Source organism: Vombatus ursinus, unplaced genomic scaffold (assembly GCF_900497805.2).
Source record: "Vombatus ursinus unplaced genomic scaffold, bare-nosed wombat genome assembly UNPS02014817.1, whole genome shotgun sequence".
NCBI lineage: Eukaryota > Metazoa > Chordata > Mammalia > Diprotodontia > Vombatidae > Vombatus > Vombatus ursinus.
This window is the reverse complement of record NW_020954595.1, coordinates 5,413,166-5,431,022: the sequence shown is the minus strand read 5'-3', so window position 1 is coordinate 5,431,022 and position 17,857 is coordinate 5,413,166. Positions and strand designations below refer to the sequence as shown.

The 17,857-nt window shown below is 48.7% G+C and overlaps 1 protein-coding gene across 1 annotated transcript in view; it reads right to left on the bottom strand.

Annotated features, from left to right (window-relative positions):
- Positions 1–16,290, bottom strand: part of DCP1A (decapping mRNA 1A) — a 46,668-nt gene extending 30,378 nt beyond the window's left edge. Inside the window, exons 1-3 of the mRNA XM_027835874.1 lie at positions 16,156–16,290; positions 12,323–12,363; positions 10,980–11,107 (exon numbers count right to left, since the gene is read on the bottom strand). Coding sequence (XP_027691675.1) covers positions 10,980–11,107; positions 12,323–12,363; positions 16,156–16,290 — 304 coding nt within the window. The remainder of the gene's footprint in view (positions 1–10,979; positions 11,108–12,322; positions 12,364–16,155) is intronic.
- Positions 16,291–17,857: the final 1,567 nt, after the last annotated feature.

Below are 17,857 nucleotides of genomic sequence, written 5' to 3'. Positions count from 1 at the left end.
TATCCCCCTCCAGAGAGAGAACAGATGGGCTCAGAGTGAAGATGAAGCACATTTTTTCCTCTTTCTTTTTATTCCCCAGAACATGGCTAATGTGGAAACGTTCTGCACCACTTCATATGTGTAATGAACATGGCGCTTCTTGCCTTCCTGAGGGGTGAAGGAGAGATTTTGGAGCTGAAAAGGTTTCCTCCTTTCTTTATTTAGCACAGTGCTGGGCACAAAGCAGACACTTAATAAATGCTAATAGAAGCACTGAGTCAAATCCAAATGACCTTGAAGTTCACTGGAGATGCTCTGAATGAGGAATAGGGATCACTATGATAGAGCTTTTTCTATATTATTCTGAGAAGTGATTTTCAATTATGAACATAAGGACGCTGTTTGACCTATGTAGAGAAAAGAACTAGAGGCACTTTAGTAGAGTGGATAAAACATAGGACCTCGTGTCAGGAAGATTTGGGTTCAAATCCCAACTCAGGCATTTACTAGCTATGTGACCCTGGGCAAGTCACTTGACTTCTTGGGCCTCAATATCCTCTTCTATAAAATGAGAAGTTTGGTTTTAATGGCCTCAAAGACTTCTTACAGCACCATATCTATGATCTCACAAAATGGCCTTAAATTGTAAGCAAATATATGTAGACTAAACACAAGAAGAACCTCCTGGATTACAGATATGCCTACAAATTGGAACAGACATCAGAGGTAAGCCTGCCCCTACAGGAGCAGAAGACTGGGGTTGGTCAGAGCCTCTGTACCCACTGTGGTGACCACTTTAGGGCAAGAGTCAATGAGCAGCACTAGTGATCCCACCCAGCCAGAAGGGGGATGATAAGGGTGGGTCTGGCCCCGGGGAAGACGTGTTTACTAAATGTCTGTTGAGTGGAATGGACTGAAAGAAAACGGTGGTTGGGAGCTCCGGCAGGCCTGAAACCAAGCACAGGAGAGGCTGGTAAACATGCTAGCAGCCAGTAAAATCCTTGGGCAGCTGGAGAGAGGATAAGGGGTACTTACATATTCACTGGCAAAGAGGCCTAAGTTCAGAGAATAGAAAAACCGGGGGGCAGGATAGGATAGAGGGAAACATAGTTAGTCTTTCACAACATGACTATTATGGAAGTGTTTTACATGACAACACATGTATAACCTATATCCAATCGCTTGCCTTCTCAATGAGGGTGGGTGGGGAGGGAGGAAGGGAGAGAATTTGGAACTCAAAGTTTTAAAAACTAATGTTAAAAATTGTTTTCACATGCAACTGGGAAATAAGATATACAGGCAAAGGGGTATAGAAATCTATCCTGCCCTATAGGAAAATAGAAGGGGATGGGGATAAGAGAAGGGCAAGGGGTGATAGAAGGGAGGGCAGATTGGAGGAAGGGGTATCAGAATGCATGCTGGGGGGAGGGGAGAAATGGGGAAAAATGTGGAAATCAAAATCTTGTGGAAGTAAATGTTGAAAACTAAAAATAAATTAATTAATTACTTAAAAAAAGGGGGGGAGGTCTAAGTTTGAAAGACTATTTGATTTGTTTATTGGGCAGACAGATGTGGCTATGCAGTGGAAGACCAAGCACTTAAATCCACTGTGTTTTCACAGGTAGCACCCCACAGCAGAAGGCTCGAGGGTCAGTTCTGTCCCTGACCAGCCACGTCTTCTGGGTAGTGGCTCCGAGAACTCCTCCCTCCCATATAAAATGGAGGCACCGAGCTTTGATCAGCAGCCCGGCCATCTCTGATGCTGCCCGCCAAAGTGGGACCAGCACACTACAGGCCACAAAAACCACTAGCTAGTCTGAGTTACAACTCTGAGTCCTTGAGCCGATTTCTGCTCCTTCAATTTCTTTTTTTCTGCAGCTGCTGCTTCTTTCCACTTTCATTTGACAACAGGTTTCATTACACGTTCTTAAAAACAAAAATCTATCAAAACCAAGTAGAAAGACTAGACCTCATAGGCTCTAAAAACAGCAAATTCAAAGGAAACAAAACTAAAATGAAATGTATTCTTGATGAGCTCAATAAGAAATAAATGCTGATCTCAGATCCCACTATAAAGTAACCCCAAATACCACTGAAATGGTTTTGGATGGAAACACAGGATCACTCAAAGTGCCCATTCCCTAACACCACAAATCTCCCTAAAGCAGGCGTCTTAACCTGGCATGTGTGAACGTGTGCTGAGTGGCTTTGCTTTGTAACCCTATGCATTTTATTTCATTCATTTAAAAACATGATGCTGAGAAGAGTCCACAGGTTTCTCCAGATTGCCAAAGGGGCCCAGGACACCAAAAAAGAGTAAGAACTCTGCGTGAAAGGATCAAGAATTTTTGGTGGGAAATAAGGAAGGGAATCTACTTTTAATATTTTGAAATGACAATGAATTCAGAGAGAACAAAGCAGGCATTCAAGAAGATCTTCTTACAATAAACCAACAGCAACATCTGACTGAAAACCCCCCAGCCGGGCTCAATGACCCTCACGTGCTGATGGCGCTTTCCCATCTTCCCATTACCGAGGTGACCACCGCCAGGCTCCTGCCTTATCTTGGCCCCGAAGGCTGGACTAATGCAGTCTCCGCACAGCCCGTCAAAGAGCCAGACAGACGACATCAGCGTGTCCGCTGCTGATGGAGGACGGCCTTCCTTCAGCTCAGAGGCACTGTCCTAACACCTTGCCAAGGTGACAGAACGCCACAGCTCGGCTTGCCTTTTTTTTCTGTGAGACCTGACCCGAGGTCCGCAGAGCTTCTGCCTGGAGCCAGAGCTCACACATGCACCTGAGGAAATTCGGCAGCAGCCTGTGCTGCTCTTAGGTCTGGAGATTCCTGACAACGCCGAGGGCCACCTTTCTCAGCACTTCTGACTGTCCTGCCCTTGAGCTGGGAAAGGACGAGTCAGGAAACAAGAAAACGCACCATTCTGTGGCCCTTCTAGAGAAGCTTTCCAGCTGGCACCTGCATTTTCAACACCAGGTAAATGAGTCTCCCTGACCCTACTGAGGAACTAATTTTGATTACAAACCTTCTCCATCGAAAGCCAGATCTCAGATACAAAGGAAAAGTTGTAACCGAAATGGAAATGGGGGAGCCCTTCACACGGACTTCTGGAGGTAAGTCTAACGATTATTTCCATTTTCCATTTTATTTGTTTTAGCTTCTGATTTTCTTCTGCAAAATTAGCTAAAGATCAATATGCTAAGGTAATAATAACAAGCCATCCAAAAGCAAACATTTTCTCCAGGGAACACTTGTGTCCACAAAGCCTTCACATGTTAATGGAGAGCTCTTGGAAACCTGTTTCTTGTTTAAAACATGCCTATCTGTGACAGAAGGGTGGAGGGGGGCGGCAGCTTTTCTTTTGGAAAGGATGGAAAAATCTCTCTTCACATATACACATATATGCATGTACGTATTTAAAAGCTGACTCTCATACACATTTTAAACTGTAGAAAGTGACATTCGGGAGCAGAAGGGGGCAAATGACACATGTCTAATGTACCATAACCACAGACCTAAACAGCCAGTGGCTTTTAATCAGTCAAGATGGAAGCCTGTATTAACGCAAGGATGGAAACCGTTTTTGCCTGAGATAAAGCAACAATTGTTTCCAACAAATTACATCCTATCTATTAAAAACACCAAAGGAAAACAGACCAAACAGTGACAAAAGGATAGTTTTCCTCCTGGTAACTAAACTGTTCAAGGAGGCAAGAAGGCTGAACCAGGGGAGGCTAAAGACCCGGGGCTGTCCCCGGGCTCTGTCTCTTAGGGGCGCTAAGACCCCCGACAAATCACAGACCACTCAAGGCCCAAGAAAGACCAGGTGACCGTGCTAGTCCCTCCGTCAAGTCCCAGAAAGAGAATGTTTCTATATGTCAAGGGCTGAGCAGAGTTGAGGACATTGCCTCAGACACTTACTAGCTGTGTGACCCTGGACAAGTCACTTAACTGTGTTTGCCTCAGTTTCCTCATCTATAAGATGAGCTGGAGAAGGAAATGGCAAACCACTCCAATATCTTTGCCAAGAAAACCCCAAGTGGGGTCACAGAGAGTTAGACACAATTGAAATGACTCCACCAGCTAAAAAGAGGTCGCCTGGAATCCCCAGAGTGGATTGAGCAGGAGTGCCATGGGCAGATCTGTGTTTTAGGGAGAGTGTTTTCCTGACTTTCTGGCAGATGAATAGTTTAGAGAAGGACCTGAGGCAGGAAGAGCAATAGTTCAGACAAGATGAGATGAGGGCCTGACTGCAGAAGGTGAGATGGGGATAGACAAGAGAAGCTAGAGACAAAAATGAGGAGCTCTGGCTCTTGATGAGACATGAGGAGTGAGTGAGAATGAGCCCAAGTTGGTGACCGGAAGGACGGTGGTGCCTTCCACAGAAGTGGAAAAGGGTTTGAGGGGAAAGAGGAGCTCTGCTTTGGACTTGATGAGTCTGAGATGTCCCCCGGACACGCAGGCTGAAATGTCAGATGGAGGGTTGGTGGCCCAGGACAGAATGGGGCTGGATGTTTAGATCTGATGATTAACAAAGTCCCGGGAGCCAATGGGGTCACCCCATGAGAGAAGATATGGAGAGGGTCCAGGACAAGCCTGGGGGAGCAACCCTAATTGAGGGGGGAGGAGGAGGTGGTGCCAGTGAAGGAGACAGAAAGAGCATCAGACAGGAAAGAGGAGAAAAGGTAGCAGTATCAAATGCAGAAGAGGGGTCACGTCTAATAGGAGTGGCCCGCAGGGGAGGAACTGGGGGGTCCAGGACCCACAAAGAAGACACGAGGACAAAAGCTATCAGAACACACATTTCAGGTCTTCCCCGATACCCAGGTCTGCTGATAAAATTCTGAAAGGAAAAGCTTTCCTTAAACCATGGTAACAAGCCTAGTCACCTGAAACGGTTTCCATGTGGGTGGCAAACGTCTCTCCTTTCCTGCCCTGACGTTCCGTATATACTCTCCCTATTATCTGAACACTATCTTGCAGAGCCAGCTGAAGAGTCCCAAGCCTTGGGGTGGCGAGGCACAGCCAGTGCGGCAGCCTCTTGGAGATGTCTCACTATCCCCAAAACAAGGATAGCCCGAGTATCTATAAAATGTGTGTGTGTGTGTGTGTATGTGTGTGTGTGTGTGGGGGGGGTTCCCCTCTACAGAGGAGTTTTATAAAGACAGAGCCAATCAGCACCCGGGATGAGAAGGTGTGGATGGCTGGAGCTGCCTCGGAGGAAGGACAGGAGGTCAGAACACCATTGACACAGAACAGGATACATGACCATCAAACACTAAAATGATAGCCCCTACCCTGCCTCCATATGAAACAGATCTCATCTCGTACCCTGTGCTTTTCAGAGTGTACTCACAGGCACGCCCCCATCCGAGGCCTCGTCTGCTGTCTTATCCTGGGGTGGATGTCACTCTGGGCTCCCCAAGGCTAGGCCAGGAGCACAACCTCTGGCACGGCTAGTGATACACAGGGAAAGTTTCATGTGGAGGTCTAGTCACTGGCTCGATATCTGTTGTCTAAAGACCAGCCTCGCTCTGTTCAGAGTGGCTGGCCACAAGGCAATGGTTTTAAAGGCCATCCTCTAAGTTACTAAGGGAGGCTGCTACCTGCATCACTGAATGACAGGAAAGCCCACAGTGGCTGTATCTCACCCACATGATCTAGGGCATTTGACTACCACCACAGCAGCTTGTGCGCTCCAGGCAAGGCAGGTATTCTTTCCTCCTAGGTAGGAGCAAACTGATAGGCCCAAGAAAGCAGGCTAGGCAAGCAGCACCCCCTGCCAAGCCACACTGGGAGCACAGCCCCTTCTGCCATCTCGGTTCTGGGTGATCCTGTTTAGATTTTACGGGGGGCACAAAACTCGGGGAATTATTCTGGTGGCTTTTCACAATCTTTCAAAATTTTGTTTCCCCAAATACCATCAGTTCTACAGCAAAGCCAGGGCAATGCTGTAACTGAGTGGCAAGTACAGTGTGGTGACAAGACCATAGACACAGAGCTGAAGGAACTTTAGAGGCCATCAAATTCAACTCTTGTATTACCGAAGAGGAAACTGAGGCTCAGAGGGCAAAGTGATCTGAGTGTCTGAGGCAAGACTTGAACTTAGGTCTCCTGACATCAAGCCCAGCATGCCCTATCCATTGCACCACACTGCCTCTCATGACCCTTGTACAGCCAGGCCTCCCCAAGTATCCAAGCCATCAGCACATTATTGGCTCTTGAACAAGCACAAAGACAGTCAGTCACAGGTCTGGACTAAGTTTCTGGCTCTTCAGGTGCTTAGGATGTGACATTAACGACCGCTGGATTTGCGAGCTTACAGCTGCTCCAACCCTGAACCCTGAAGAGAGGCAGGCCTTGGGCCTCCAAAATTCACATCACATCATGTTCGCATCTGGTTATGTGCGAGCCTTCCACAAACCAAAAGAGTTACCGAGGATGAAACATAGGCACACGCACACGCACGGAACTCTTGCTGCTAAGAGCCATCCCTTTGGTTCTGCTCACATTCACGCGATCAATCAGGTTGGACAGTCAGCTTATGCTCTCCTTCCCAGGGCACCCAACCAGATGGGAACGAACTTTCCCCTGAAAACAGCAAACCTCTCTCTAACCCAACAGCCTGCAAGGCAACCTGCTCTCCCCCGGGTACCTGCTTGCAGTTTTTAAGGAGCAGGCAATCTGAGAGGCGACGTGGCCGTCTATCCCACCTGAATGAGGGCTTTCATGAAAGATGAGCCTAGCGCATCACGTCACTGAACATTCCGTTATATCTGGGAGCCCTTACTCATTTCAACAGCCAGCCGTTTAACGTAAAACTTGGGTGACGACTAATGTTAAGAACCATCAAGCCCGACAATTCCCACTCAGTAAGATCATAGATTTGCACATTTTAGTTCCTTCCAAATCTGGGTCTGAATCACCGTAGACTAATATTTCCCCCTCACCATCCAAGCGAACAGTTATTAATACAGACATGTGCCTGCCTTTCAAAAGCACCAAAGAGTTGGGTTTTTTCCAAATTTACCCACACTATGAATTATCAAAGAGGCAAAGGTCAGGGTAATTATCTCAACAGATGAAGTCACTGAGAAGAGAGAGATTCACTCTCTTTTGCTTAGAAATGTAAAAGTAAAGCTGGGAACAGAACACAACAAAACATCTAGCTTTTAGCAAGCTTTAATGCTTCTAGATTTATAAAATGTTATTGGAAAATAAAGATGACATAGACCTCAACAGTGTCAACTCTTTCCTTCATTCCAACAAGCCTACTAAGTGCAAAGAAAAGCTCTTTCCCCAAAGGAGTTTCTCTCCCTAACGGGGTTATTTTCTGCAGCAGGAATCTGTATTTCGACACAACCCCATGATGGGCTGAGTCAGGAGCAGGTTCAATAATTCAGGGTGTTAACAAAGTCTTCCAGGAGGAGATGGTGGCAATGGGGTTTAGGAGGGAAGGAGCTTATGGCTCCAGGCTGGAAGGAGACCAGCAAGGCCAGGGCCCAGAACCCGTGAAGGGCAGGAGCAGGTCCTGAGCCTGTGAAGGAGGGCTGGTGCCCACCTGAGACATTTGCAGTTCATCCTAGAGGCAATAGGCAGCTACCCAAGATTCCTGAGCAGGGAAGTGGCACGCCCAGATTTGTGCAGCAGCAAGATTACTTTAGCAGCTATGTTAAAGAGGGGATGAAGAAGAGAGCTTGGATTCAGTCACCCAGTTGGGAGCCAATGGTGCGCTGCACAGGAAGAGTGAAGGCCTGAATTAGGCAGCGGCTGGGGGGGGGGGGGGAGAGAGTGCCATAGTGCAGAGTGCTAGGTTCAAATCCTACCTCAGATACATAGAGCTGTGACCCTGGGCAAGTCCCTTCATCTCAATTTCCACATTTCTACGGGTCCTAACAACTCTAAACCCACAATTCCACAGTCCCATAAGAGGATGAGTTTGAGAGAGATTGTGAAAGCAGAAATAATAAGAATCGGTTTCCCAGACAAGAAAAAAATCAAGGCTGACTCTCAGGTAGCAAACTTGGATAAATGGAAGGAGGATGGCGTCCTTACGAGAAATATCAGTTTGAAGGAAAGCTGGGTTTAGGGGGGAGGATACTGCACCCAGATATCCTGAGTGTGAGACGTCTATGGGCTGGGATGTCAGAGATACAGAAGAGGAGCTCAGCAGAGACACGGGCTGGATGTGGAGATCGGGGAGTCATCAGCCTAGAGATAACTGAACCCATGGCAACAGATGAGCTCACCAAGGGGGCAGGGGAGGGGGGCAGAGACAGAAAAGGCCGAGGCAAAGCTCTGAGGGCTACCTGGGGCTTAGGAGTGGGATAAGGATGATGACCCAGTAAAGGAGAGGAGTAGTCAAACTGGTAGCAGAGAACCAGGAGAAAGCGGCACCATGAAAGCCTGGTACAGAGACAGAAAGCAGGAGGAGAAGGTGGGGGACAGATCTGGATGTTACAGAGAGGTCAGCAGAAAGTCCGAGAAGAGCCTGAGAGATTTCAGATTTAGCCTCTGTAAGACAGCTGGCAACCTCAGAGAAATAGCTTCAATTAAGGAGTGATATCTAGTCCAGGAGCAGCTGAGACGTGTGAGCTAAATGCTCATTTATTTTGCTTAAGAGGACTTTTTATGTTACACAGATGAGCTGAGAGGGGGCAGGAAGGGCAGGGCATTGGATAGTGAAAGTGATACCAAAAAATACTTATTTACAACTTGAAAAAAATTGAGTAAAAAAATGGGGTGGGAGAAGTTGAGGCAGCGAGAAGAGACAAGACAGAGCAGAAAGAAGCCTCCATTGGAACCCCACGGCTGCCACCTCCTCTATCTGTGCCCCATGGCAAGTCTCTGAGCCTCAGTTTCTTCAAGTGTAAAGTGGGGGTAAGAACACTGGCAGGAACTACTACATGGCCTCGTGGCGAGACTCCAATGAGATGACGCCTACAAAAACCTTTGCAAAAATTAGACAAGGACGCAAAGGCTCATAGAGAACCTTTCTTAAAACCAGTGGCTTGAAGGAAGCCCGGAATGACCCAGCGATCAGATGTGCAGATGAAGAAAAGAGTGGACACGTAGCAGGCACAGCAGACTGCAGAACTCCAACACCCCCAAATTCTAGAGGTTACACCCAGGGCCCACACGGACAAAATCCACGGTAATGAGGCTTAAAGCAAAGCCCAACATTTCAATTACAAAAGCCAAGGGCACAAGGACAAGATGGGAGCGGGGAGGTGAGACAATCTGTCGGACAAGATGACCCGGTTGTTTTAACAGACTAACCACTCAGTCTGATTCATGAGACTGACACGGCAGAAAAAAGCTTACCCAACAGAAGGCGGCATGAAGAGAACATGGTGCTGAGAACAAAGCAGGTGACCGCAGCCCTGGTGCGTCTACCTGAAGTGCTGGGTTCAATTCTGGGGACAACGTCTACGAAGGACACTGACGAACGTGTGCATCCTGAGGCAGACTGGGGAGATGATGAGGGAGGGGACAGGAGACAATGCCAGAGGAGGACCAGCTGGAGGAAACGGGGATGCCTGGTCTGGAGAAGAGGAGCCAGCCAGGGAGCCCTGACAGCAAGCCTCAGGGACACAAAGGGCTGTCACACAGAAGACGAATTAGCCTTGTCTTGAGTTAGTGGGTCAACCAGTCTTTAGGAAGCACCTACTATGTGCCAGGCACTAGGCTAAGTGCTGGGGAAACAAAGAAAGGCAAAGACAGCGCCTGCCCTCGAGCTCAGCCTGAAGGGGGAGACAATGTGCCAACAACCAGAGGGTCAACTGATCCACTGAGCGTGGTGTCCGAGGGGAAGGACGGGACTGAGCACCCAGGGGCTGGGGGCGGGGGAGGCTCCTGCACAAGGAGGCCTGTGGGCAAAGTCAGAAGCAGTAGGGGGAAGCCGTCAGAGCTGGGCTTCCTGATGATCAAAGAGAGCAGCTTGCACTGGGAGGCCACCCCGGGGGTGCCCAGCTACAAGAGATCTCTCCCCACTCTGGTTCGGGGATTCTATGCCCACAGAGGGCAGTGTGACCTCGTGTCCCACAGAGATCCAGGGGCAGAGCAGGGACCAGACAGCCCCAGGTCTCCTGAGGGCCAGCCCAGGGCTTTCCCCAGGGTACGGAGCTTCCTGTTCTTTAAGGCACCCAGAGTGCATCGTTTCTAGCACTGAAGACATTCCTCCTGAACCAGTTATGCCCAGTTATGACCGCCCTCCAGAAGAGCTCCCAGGCTCAGAGCTGCCCACCTCAGGAGCCCAGTGATCTTTTCAGAGCAGCTTTCACAGCAAAGAAGGGCCAATCTGCCACCATATCACGGTAGGGTCCGAGATCCCCGGGTTCTACTTGGCTTTCTAATACGTCCTCAGCAAGTGCCGTACCACAAAGAGAAGGGCCCAGGAGAATCCTGTCTCTGAGATGGTTTCAAAGAAGATCGTGGTGGTGGAAGATGCAGACAGCAGTCTTGGAGGTGGCTGGGAAGGCCAATTCAGGTAGAAGACTTTCCCCCCACAAAAGCAATGGGGAGCCGGCACAGTGGGGGAACAGGGAGAAGAGAGGTCCTTTACCACAGGCTGCCATAGGCATACATCCAGAAAAACCCTCAGCTGGACGTAGCCAGTGGCATTTCTTTCTGTCTACACTAAATTCTGTGCTTTAGAAGCTTGGGCTGCAGGAAATCAGAAATCATTACCCAGTGCATGCTCAGCTCTTAGAATGAGAGTCACCTTAATGCTGTTCCAGGGGAAGGTGTCTGATTGAGCTCCAGAATTAGAGCATATGGAGAGATTTAGAAAGCCCTGTTCTTCTCCGACTGCCACAAAGGGCTCCCCCACCCCACCCTGCCAGACTTAGCACTCAGCTGTAGCTGGCCTCACACATAAATAAATACTATAGGTCACCACCTGAAACATCCCCTATATCTGGACCCCTGAAAGAAAATGTCATCACACCAAATATCATTGGAACACGGGAGCACTGGTACTCACGGCTGGCATTTCTGTAGAGAAGAAATGGCTCGTGGAGCTGGAATTCCAAATCTTTGTTCACGGGTTCCACGAGGTTCGTCATATTCAGCCGATTCACGATCGTGAAACCGTGGAAAGGCGAAGCTGACCTTAGTTTTAATGGAGAAAAAAAGCCAGGTGATCCTGGGGCATTGGATTTTTGCTCAAATGCAGAAATGCCCACCCCTTTCATTTCCATCCCAATCACTATATGAGCATGTTACGCAGAATCACGTAGCAAGGACTGTCCTTTGTAGCCACAGTGAGAGACGTGACAAGAACAGGCTTCACCTTCCAAAAGGGATCCTCATCAACCCGGTCCTATGGCCTGAGGCCCTACAGTGGCAACACCGTCAGGAGGCTACGGAGCAGTGAGAGGCCCTCGGCCAGGTCCCAAGGCAGATCCATCTTCTGCTGAACTTGGCATTACCACGAGCAATGGTAGTAAAATAATAACAATAATACTCTGAGGTTTGTAATAAAGCACTTCTTCACATGAAGGAGAGATGATTAAGATGATTAGATTGGGCCTGAAGCGATGAGCTCCCGAAGGACTAAGTAGGAAAGTGAGCCTGAGATGGGAATGTTCCAGACGGGGGTCCCAAACTCCCCAGCACCATGGCCTGGCTGGCTCCAGTGTGCCACAAGCACTACAGTTAAACAGTGACTTTAAAGCCCGATGTCAAGCCCTCTTGGGGGCTGGGGCTCTTTGCAGCCCCATTAAAGCTTCTGGGGAAAAGCAAACATTTCTGATCTGGTCAGAGAAAGCTAGGCTTTCCAACATCTCCTGAAGGCACCACCCATACAGATCACTCAGGGTAACCTAAGGCAGGTGACCCCCAACTTGGGAAACACAGGCGGGGAGAAGCCTGAATTTACTCCGAGGAGTAACTTAAATCAAAAGAGGACAAAACCAGCCAAATCTCATTTACATCACATATAGTGACTCGACGTATTTCAGTATTTCAAAGAGACCTTCTGAATGAGTATGTAGAAAAAAGAAGTAAGCCTGCCGGAAGACCGTGACAGTCCTTTATTTTCACCGATCTGTACACTTTAGAACATACCAAAATAATGACTTGTTTTCCAACTCTGAAATCAGCAGGGCCACACGGGGGCTTTGGTGGGCCCACATATTCTGGTTGTTTAGTCTTTTTCCGTTAACGATACAGCATAGGACAGAATAAGGCAATAGATAGGGTAGGAATCAAAAGGAGGAAAATCTTAATACCTTCCCGGAGTAAAGTCATTTACAGTCACCACCATTAAATTAAAAAACAAACAAGCAAACAGAAACTTGAGGTCTCGCATTTTAAAAATCTTACCTTCTATATACAAATAAGGTCCCTTCTATGTCAGTTTTCTCCTGCAATAAAGATCATTAAAAAGACAGTTATGATCATTTTACTTATATAACCTCCCTTCAAGTAACCAGCTTGTCATTGTACTAATGGAATAGTAATAAGGGAAAATCAATGTTGAAGTGTCCTAGAGACCTCACCGGCTCTCCAAGGTATTGGCTTTCTTTTTAAAGGGAGAAAACTTGGATGGGAGGCTATTTTATTCATAATCAGATTAAGAGTTTTGAGCCAGATTCCCTGGTTTGTTGGGGTTGTTTTACTTCTGCTCCAGGAGCGTCTGCCCCTTTCAATGTTTACCAGAGTTGACAGGAAGAAGGGAAAGTTGGCTTCTGTACTGATGATAATTTCTTTTGTTTGGGGAGTTTCGCTCAAAACAAACAACTAGTGGCAAACATTTTATTTCTACTTGTAATTTCTACAAGTTGTGATAAACATTATTAAGACATGTTTTTAAAAAACCAAAACGTTAACACATTTTCAATCGTATGATGTGCTAAGAACACTGGAATCGCAAATCCAGTCTCAGGCACTTCTCTGCCCAATCCTCCCAGGGCCTCAGTTTCTTCATCTGTAAAACTAGATAACAAGACTTAAGCCTGAGGGAATCCCAGATTTCCTGATTTTACAGAGAAAGCAACAGGAAGCTGAGGACCTGTCCATCCTGAGTCCTGGGCCTCAGAGCAGGGCCCACTCAGGCCATATCTAGCCAACTCTCAGCTGTGCCACACCACTGTTGGGTTGTGTAAGGTATTTGTCAGGAAAACATTCTGCAAACTTTTGGATTTTTAGGGGATCTCCTTGATTTGTTGTAAGTATACACATGTGAACCAAATTCTAATGATTTGTTTAGGGACTTGGCCTTTTTTGATTTTCCTTCTTTAGGCCAGAAATCCTTAAAAAATTTCAGTTGAGATAATAAAAAACATCAGAATAGCAGGAATCATCTCCGTAAATTTTCCCCAATGGAAGCATGCTACTTTTATCCCAGCAGGCCCTCCCTGCCCTCAGACTTTCCATACTCTCCCTCACAATCAGTTCTTCTTTTTGGGGTCTCTAAGCTACTAGGCCTTCATCACCCTTCACTGGTACCAAGCTGCTCTTCTGTCCTTTGGGAAGTGTTCTCCAAATCATTTGATGTCTCCTAGCCATAGAGTCAGGAAAACTCTTTCTGAGCTCAAATCTGGCTTCAGCCACTTACTAGCTGTGTGGCCTTGAGCAAGTCACTTAACCCCATTTGCCTCAGTTTCCTCATCTGTAAAATAAGCTGGAAAAGCAATGAAAAATCACTCCAGTATCTTTGCCAAGAAAACCCCAAATGGGGCCACAAAGAGTCACACATGACTGAAACCACTGAACAACAACCAAGCCATGAGTTCACAAAAGCAGCTGGAATTGGTAAATGCCCCCAGCCAGCTCATCATTAGACTTTCTCACATTCTAAGCAACTTCACCATTTAAATTTTCAAGTCCCAGGAATCTACAGAAAGAAAAGTGAGGGTGGAACTAGCCAGCCACAGAGAGCCATAGGACGCCTTTACTTGGTATGGGAGCTTTGCCTCTTATTTATTTGCATAAAGTTTAGGAATTAGAGATACTATAACTTGCGTGCACTAGGAAAGGAAACAATCCTGGCCTCCACAAACAACATAGTCAACCCTGGGTCCCCCCAGCCCTGCAGCAGAGGAGAGGAGACAGACTTATAAACAGAGGAATACTGGACACTATGGGAAAACATGCCTGGAAGAAACAAAGGAGACAGAACCAAGTGGAATGAGGGTTTCAAACAAAGAATCCCAGTAGGAACCCTGCAACAGTGTGTCATCCCATGATACATTACACAGCCTCCCATGGCTTTGTTAGGTGGATACAAGGACTTAACAAAGTGTCTGTTGCATTACTGATACAATCAGCTGAGTAGAAACTCACACAAGTTTGAAGGGCTGGCTTGAACCTTTAAAAACTACCCACATTTCTGGGGGAAGGAAGAACAGAAAATTGATTTTTAAAAAAATTTTTTTATTGTCTTTTAATTTTTTTAATTAACAAGTTGGTTTTCTCTTCCTCTTCCACTCCCAATTAAAAAAAAAGAAGAAGAAAACAAAAGTCCTGGTAAAATAATCCGCCTGGGGGTCAAGCAGAACAGATGGGAGGCTCAGAACAAAGGAGTTGAGCAGCCCTAGCCTTTAAGAAGAACATCCCGTCACTGTATTGCCAGGGGGAACACAGGCCTATGGGCCTGTTCATTTAAAATCCTCAGGGCATCCAGAGAATATTCTGGGACCTGGTTCTCATTGTCCTTCATGCCCTCTGGGCCAAAAGGACCTTGGAAACCATGAGTCTTCACAGATTTAATGCCCTCTGATCAGTTTGTGAAGCATGAGGCAGGGCCCAGAAGATCAGGGCTCTAGATCAATCAACATTTGTGAAGGCCTGCTCTGTGCCAGGCACTATGCTAAAGAGTGGGGATACAAAGAGGCAAATGACAGTCCCTGCCCTCAAGGAGCTTCCAATCTGATGAACCCTAGTTCTATTATTTACTAGGCCAGGAACCTCACGGAAAAGACTTAAACTCTCTGAGAGGAAGCACTTTCCTTTCTTGTAAAATGGGCAGACAGCACTGGAGTGGGAGTCAAACCAGGGTTCAAGTCCTGCCTCAGACCCTTCCTCCAAAAGCATGGGCCAGTCAGTCTGAAGAGTCTCTAAAGACTTAGCTAACCTAAATGTCAAATGACTAGGAAATCACCTGGACAAAAAGGTGGGACCCCGGAGGCAAAATCTAGATCTGGAGGAGACCTTAAAGGGAGGCCCAGGGGTAAAGGTGCCGCCCAGAGGGATCAAGCGCTTTGTGATCCTCCACTGCGGCTGGTGGGTCATCCATGGGTCATCCATGGCGACACTGAGTGGGTGGAACAGAGTACCACCCAAGGGGCGTTTTTCAACCCAATCATCCACGTTTCCAACGAACTCGATGAACCAAAGCCATTCAAAGAGCGATGGAGACCAGAAAGGGTCCTTGGCTTTGAACTCCAGCTGTCAGCGCCGCCCCCCCACGGGGAGGGGGAGGAGCCCTCCCCCCACTCCCCCAGATGGAGGAGGCCCCCAAACTCCTCTACACACGTCCATTCCAACCCTGGGCAGCTTTTAGTTACAGGAGGTGGAAGGGAAGGCCGTCTGATCAGATCCCCTTATTTTACAGATGGGGAAACTGAGGCACAGAGAGAGGAAAGCACTAGACCTATGCTCCTACGCAACGACTTGTCCTAGGTCACCGAAGTCGTTTTGGATTGAGTCAGGATTTGAACCCTGGTCCTCCCATCCCAATCCCCCTTCAAGAAGGCCTTCCATAGCGGGCTTGTATACAGTTGTTTGCTTCTCTTGGTAACTCCAGCGCCTGGCATACAGCAGGCACTCATACGCGCTTGTTCTAAGATTGAGCAGCATTTATGTGACGCCTACTGGATGCGCCAGGGACTGTGCTAAGCGCTGGACGACTACGATGTCCTCTTACACAGGAGGAAACTGAGGCCCAGACACGTGACATGACTTGGGATCACAGGGCCCTAGCCTTCGGACTGGGGGGGGGCCTTCATTTGACAGATGAGGAAACTGAGGCTTAGATTGGGGCGGGCAGGGCCTGGCGAGGGTCCCCCTGCTAGCAGGGGCCGGCGGAGGGATTCGAACCCAGGTCTGGCTCAGCGCGCTCGCGGCCCCGCCCGGCGGTTAGGCCCGGGCCTCAGTCTCCCCGTCCGCGGAATGGGCGCAGCGGCCACGGCGGCAGGCCGGAGGGCGGCACTCACCCACTGGTTGGCCTCGGGGCTGAAGGTGTAGAGTGCGACCTGGCCCGTGAGGTCGGCGATGCTGGTGATGTAGGGGTCGTGGCGCCTCAGCGCCGCCAGGCTCATCTCGGCCCCGGCTCGGCTCGCCGCCTCCATCTTGGCCGCCCCCCCCCCCCCCCCAGCCAGCCAGCGGCCCGGCACCGGAAATGGGGGGGCGGGGCCGCCCATTCAAACCTCCGGCGCCGTGGCACTGACGCAAGCGCCGCCGCGCAGGCGCGTCCGCCGTCTCCGACGCCGCTGACGCCGACGCAGAGTCCGGGCAGCGCCCGACCCCTCCTAGGAGGAGGAGGAGGTCCAGCCTCTTCCTGTCCCGCCCTCCGACGCCGGATCCTGCGTCGCTACGCACGGCGAGCACGAGCCCGTCAGCCAAGCACGCGCCGCTCAGGGCGCACCTGGCGCACGCGCGCGCGCGCAGCCGGAGGGCGGGGCGGCCCTCTGCTATGATAATAATGATGGATCGGGAGCTTCATGCAATGATGTAATGATAAAAACCGCAACAACCCCGGCAGAGCAGGCGCCTAAAGACGAGAGCATTAAGAACGATAACAGCCGAGCAGGAGGCCGCTAGGGGGCGCCATGGTGCCCAGGGGGGAAGACTGAGCCTCTTGAGTTCAAATCCAGCCCGTGTGACCCTGGGCAAGTCGCTTCCCGCTGTTTGCCTCGGTTTCCCCATCTGTAAAACGAGCTGGAGAAGGAAATGGCGAACCACCGCAGTATCTTTGCCAAGAAAGCCCGAAATGGGGTCTGGGAGAGTCATTCGTGACCAAAGTGACAACTGCAGCTCTTGCTATTTTTATGACCTTAGATGAATACTATTCATGGTATAGTAGCAGTAGGGATACAGTAGCTCCATCGAGCCACGTTTACATTCTATCAGTAACTAATGCTAGCAGCTTTTACATAAACATTTTAAGATTTGCAGGGTGTCATCTCGCTTAATCCCCATAGCAGCCCTGTGGGTTAGGTGCCTTCATTATCCTCCTTTTACAGGTGAGGAAACGATCCTATTTATCCACATATGATTGCGCAATGATATGATTAACCAATACAAGTATTGTGATAATGATATCAAATGGCATCAATAATATCATAATGAGCTATAACCGTAATAAGCGATGTCATCAGGCTCACTTGAGAAGCGAAGCAGTGCAGTAGAGTGGATAGAGCCCTAGGCCCAGAACCGAGGGAGCCCCGAAGGCCCTTTTCAGCTCTCCGTAGATGGGTCTAAGATTACTTTCTGCACCTGCCAGCGTTCCAGGTCAACTCTCTCAGATGATATTGCCAGGCTGCTGCCAGCCCCCTTTGATACAAGGAGTTTTCTCATCAGTGAGTTCCCTGTGCAAAGGGAAATGACAGATCCCGTCCAGATCCCAGTAATAGGGATCATGGAGAAAGTCTGGCGTTTCTGTGATGCCAAAGTGCCTTACGTGGATTGTCTCATTAGATCTTCACAAAAAACCTGCAGGTGCTATTATTATTTCCATTTTACAGATGAGGAAGGCACCTTTGAGACCCTTGAGGGCCTCCCCCAATTTTTTTTTAAAGATGAGGAAACAGGTTGAATGACTTGCCCATGCTGCCAGCTAGTCGCTGTCTGAGGCTGAATTTGTACTCGGGTCCCCCTGACTCCAAGGCTGGCGTCTCTCACCTGACCACAAATGCT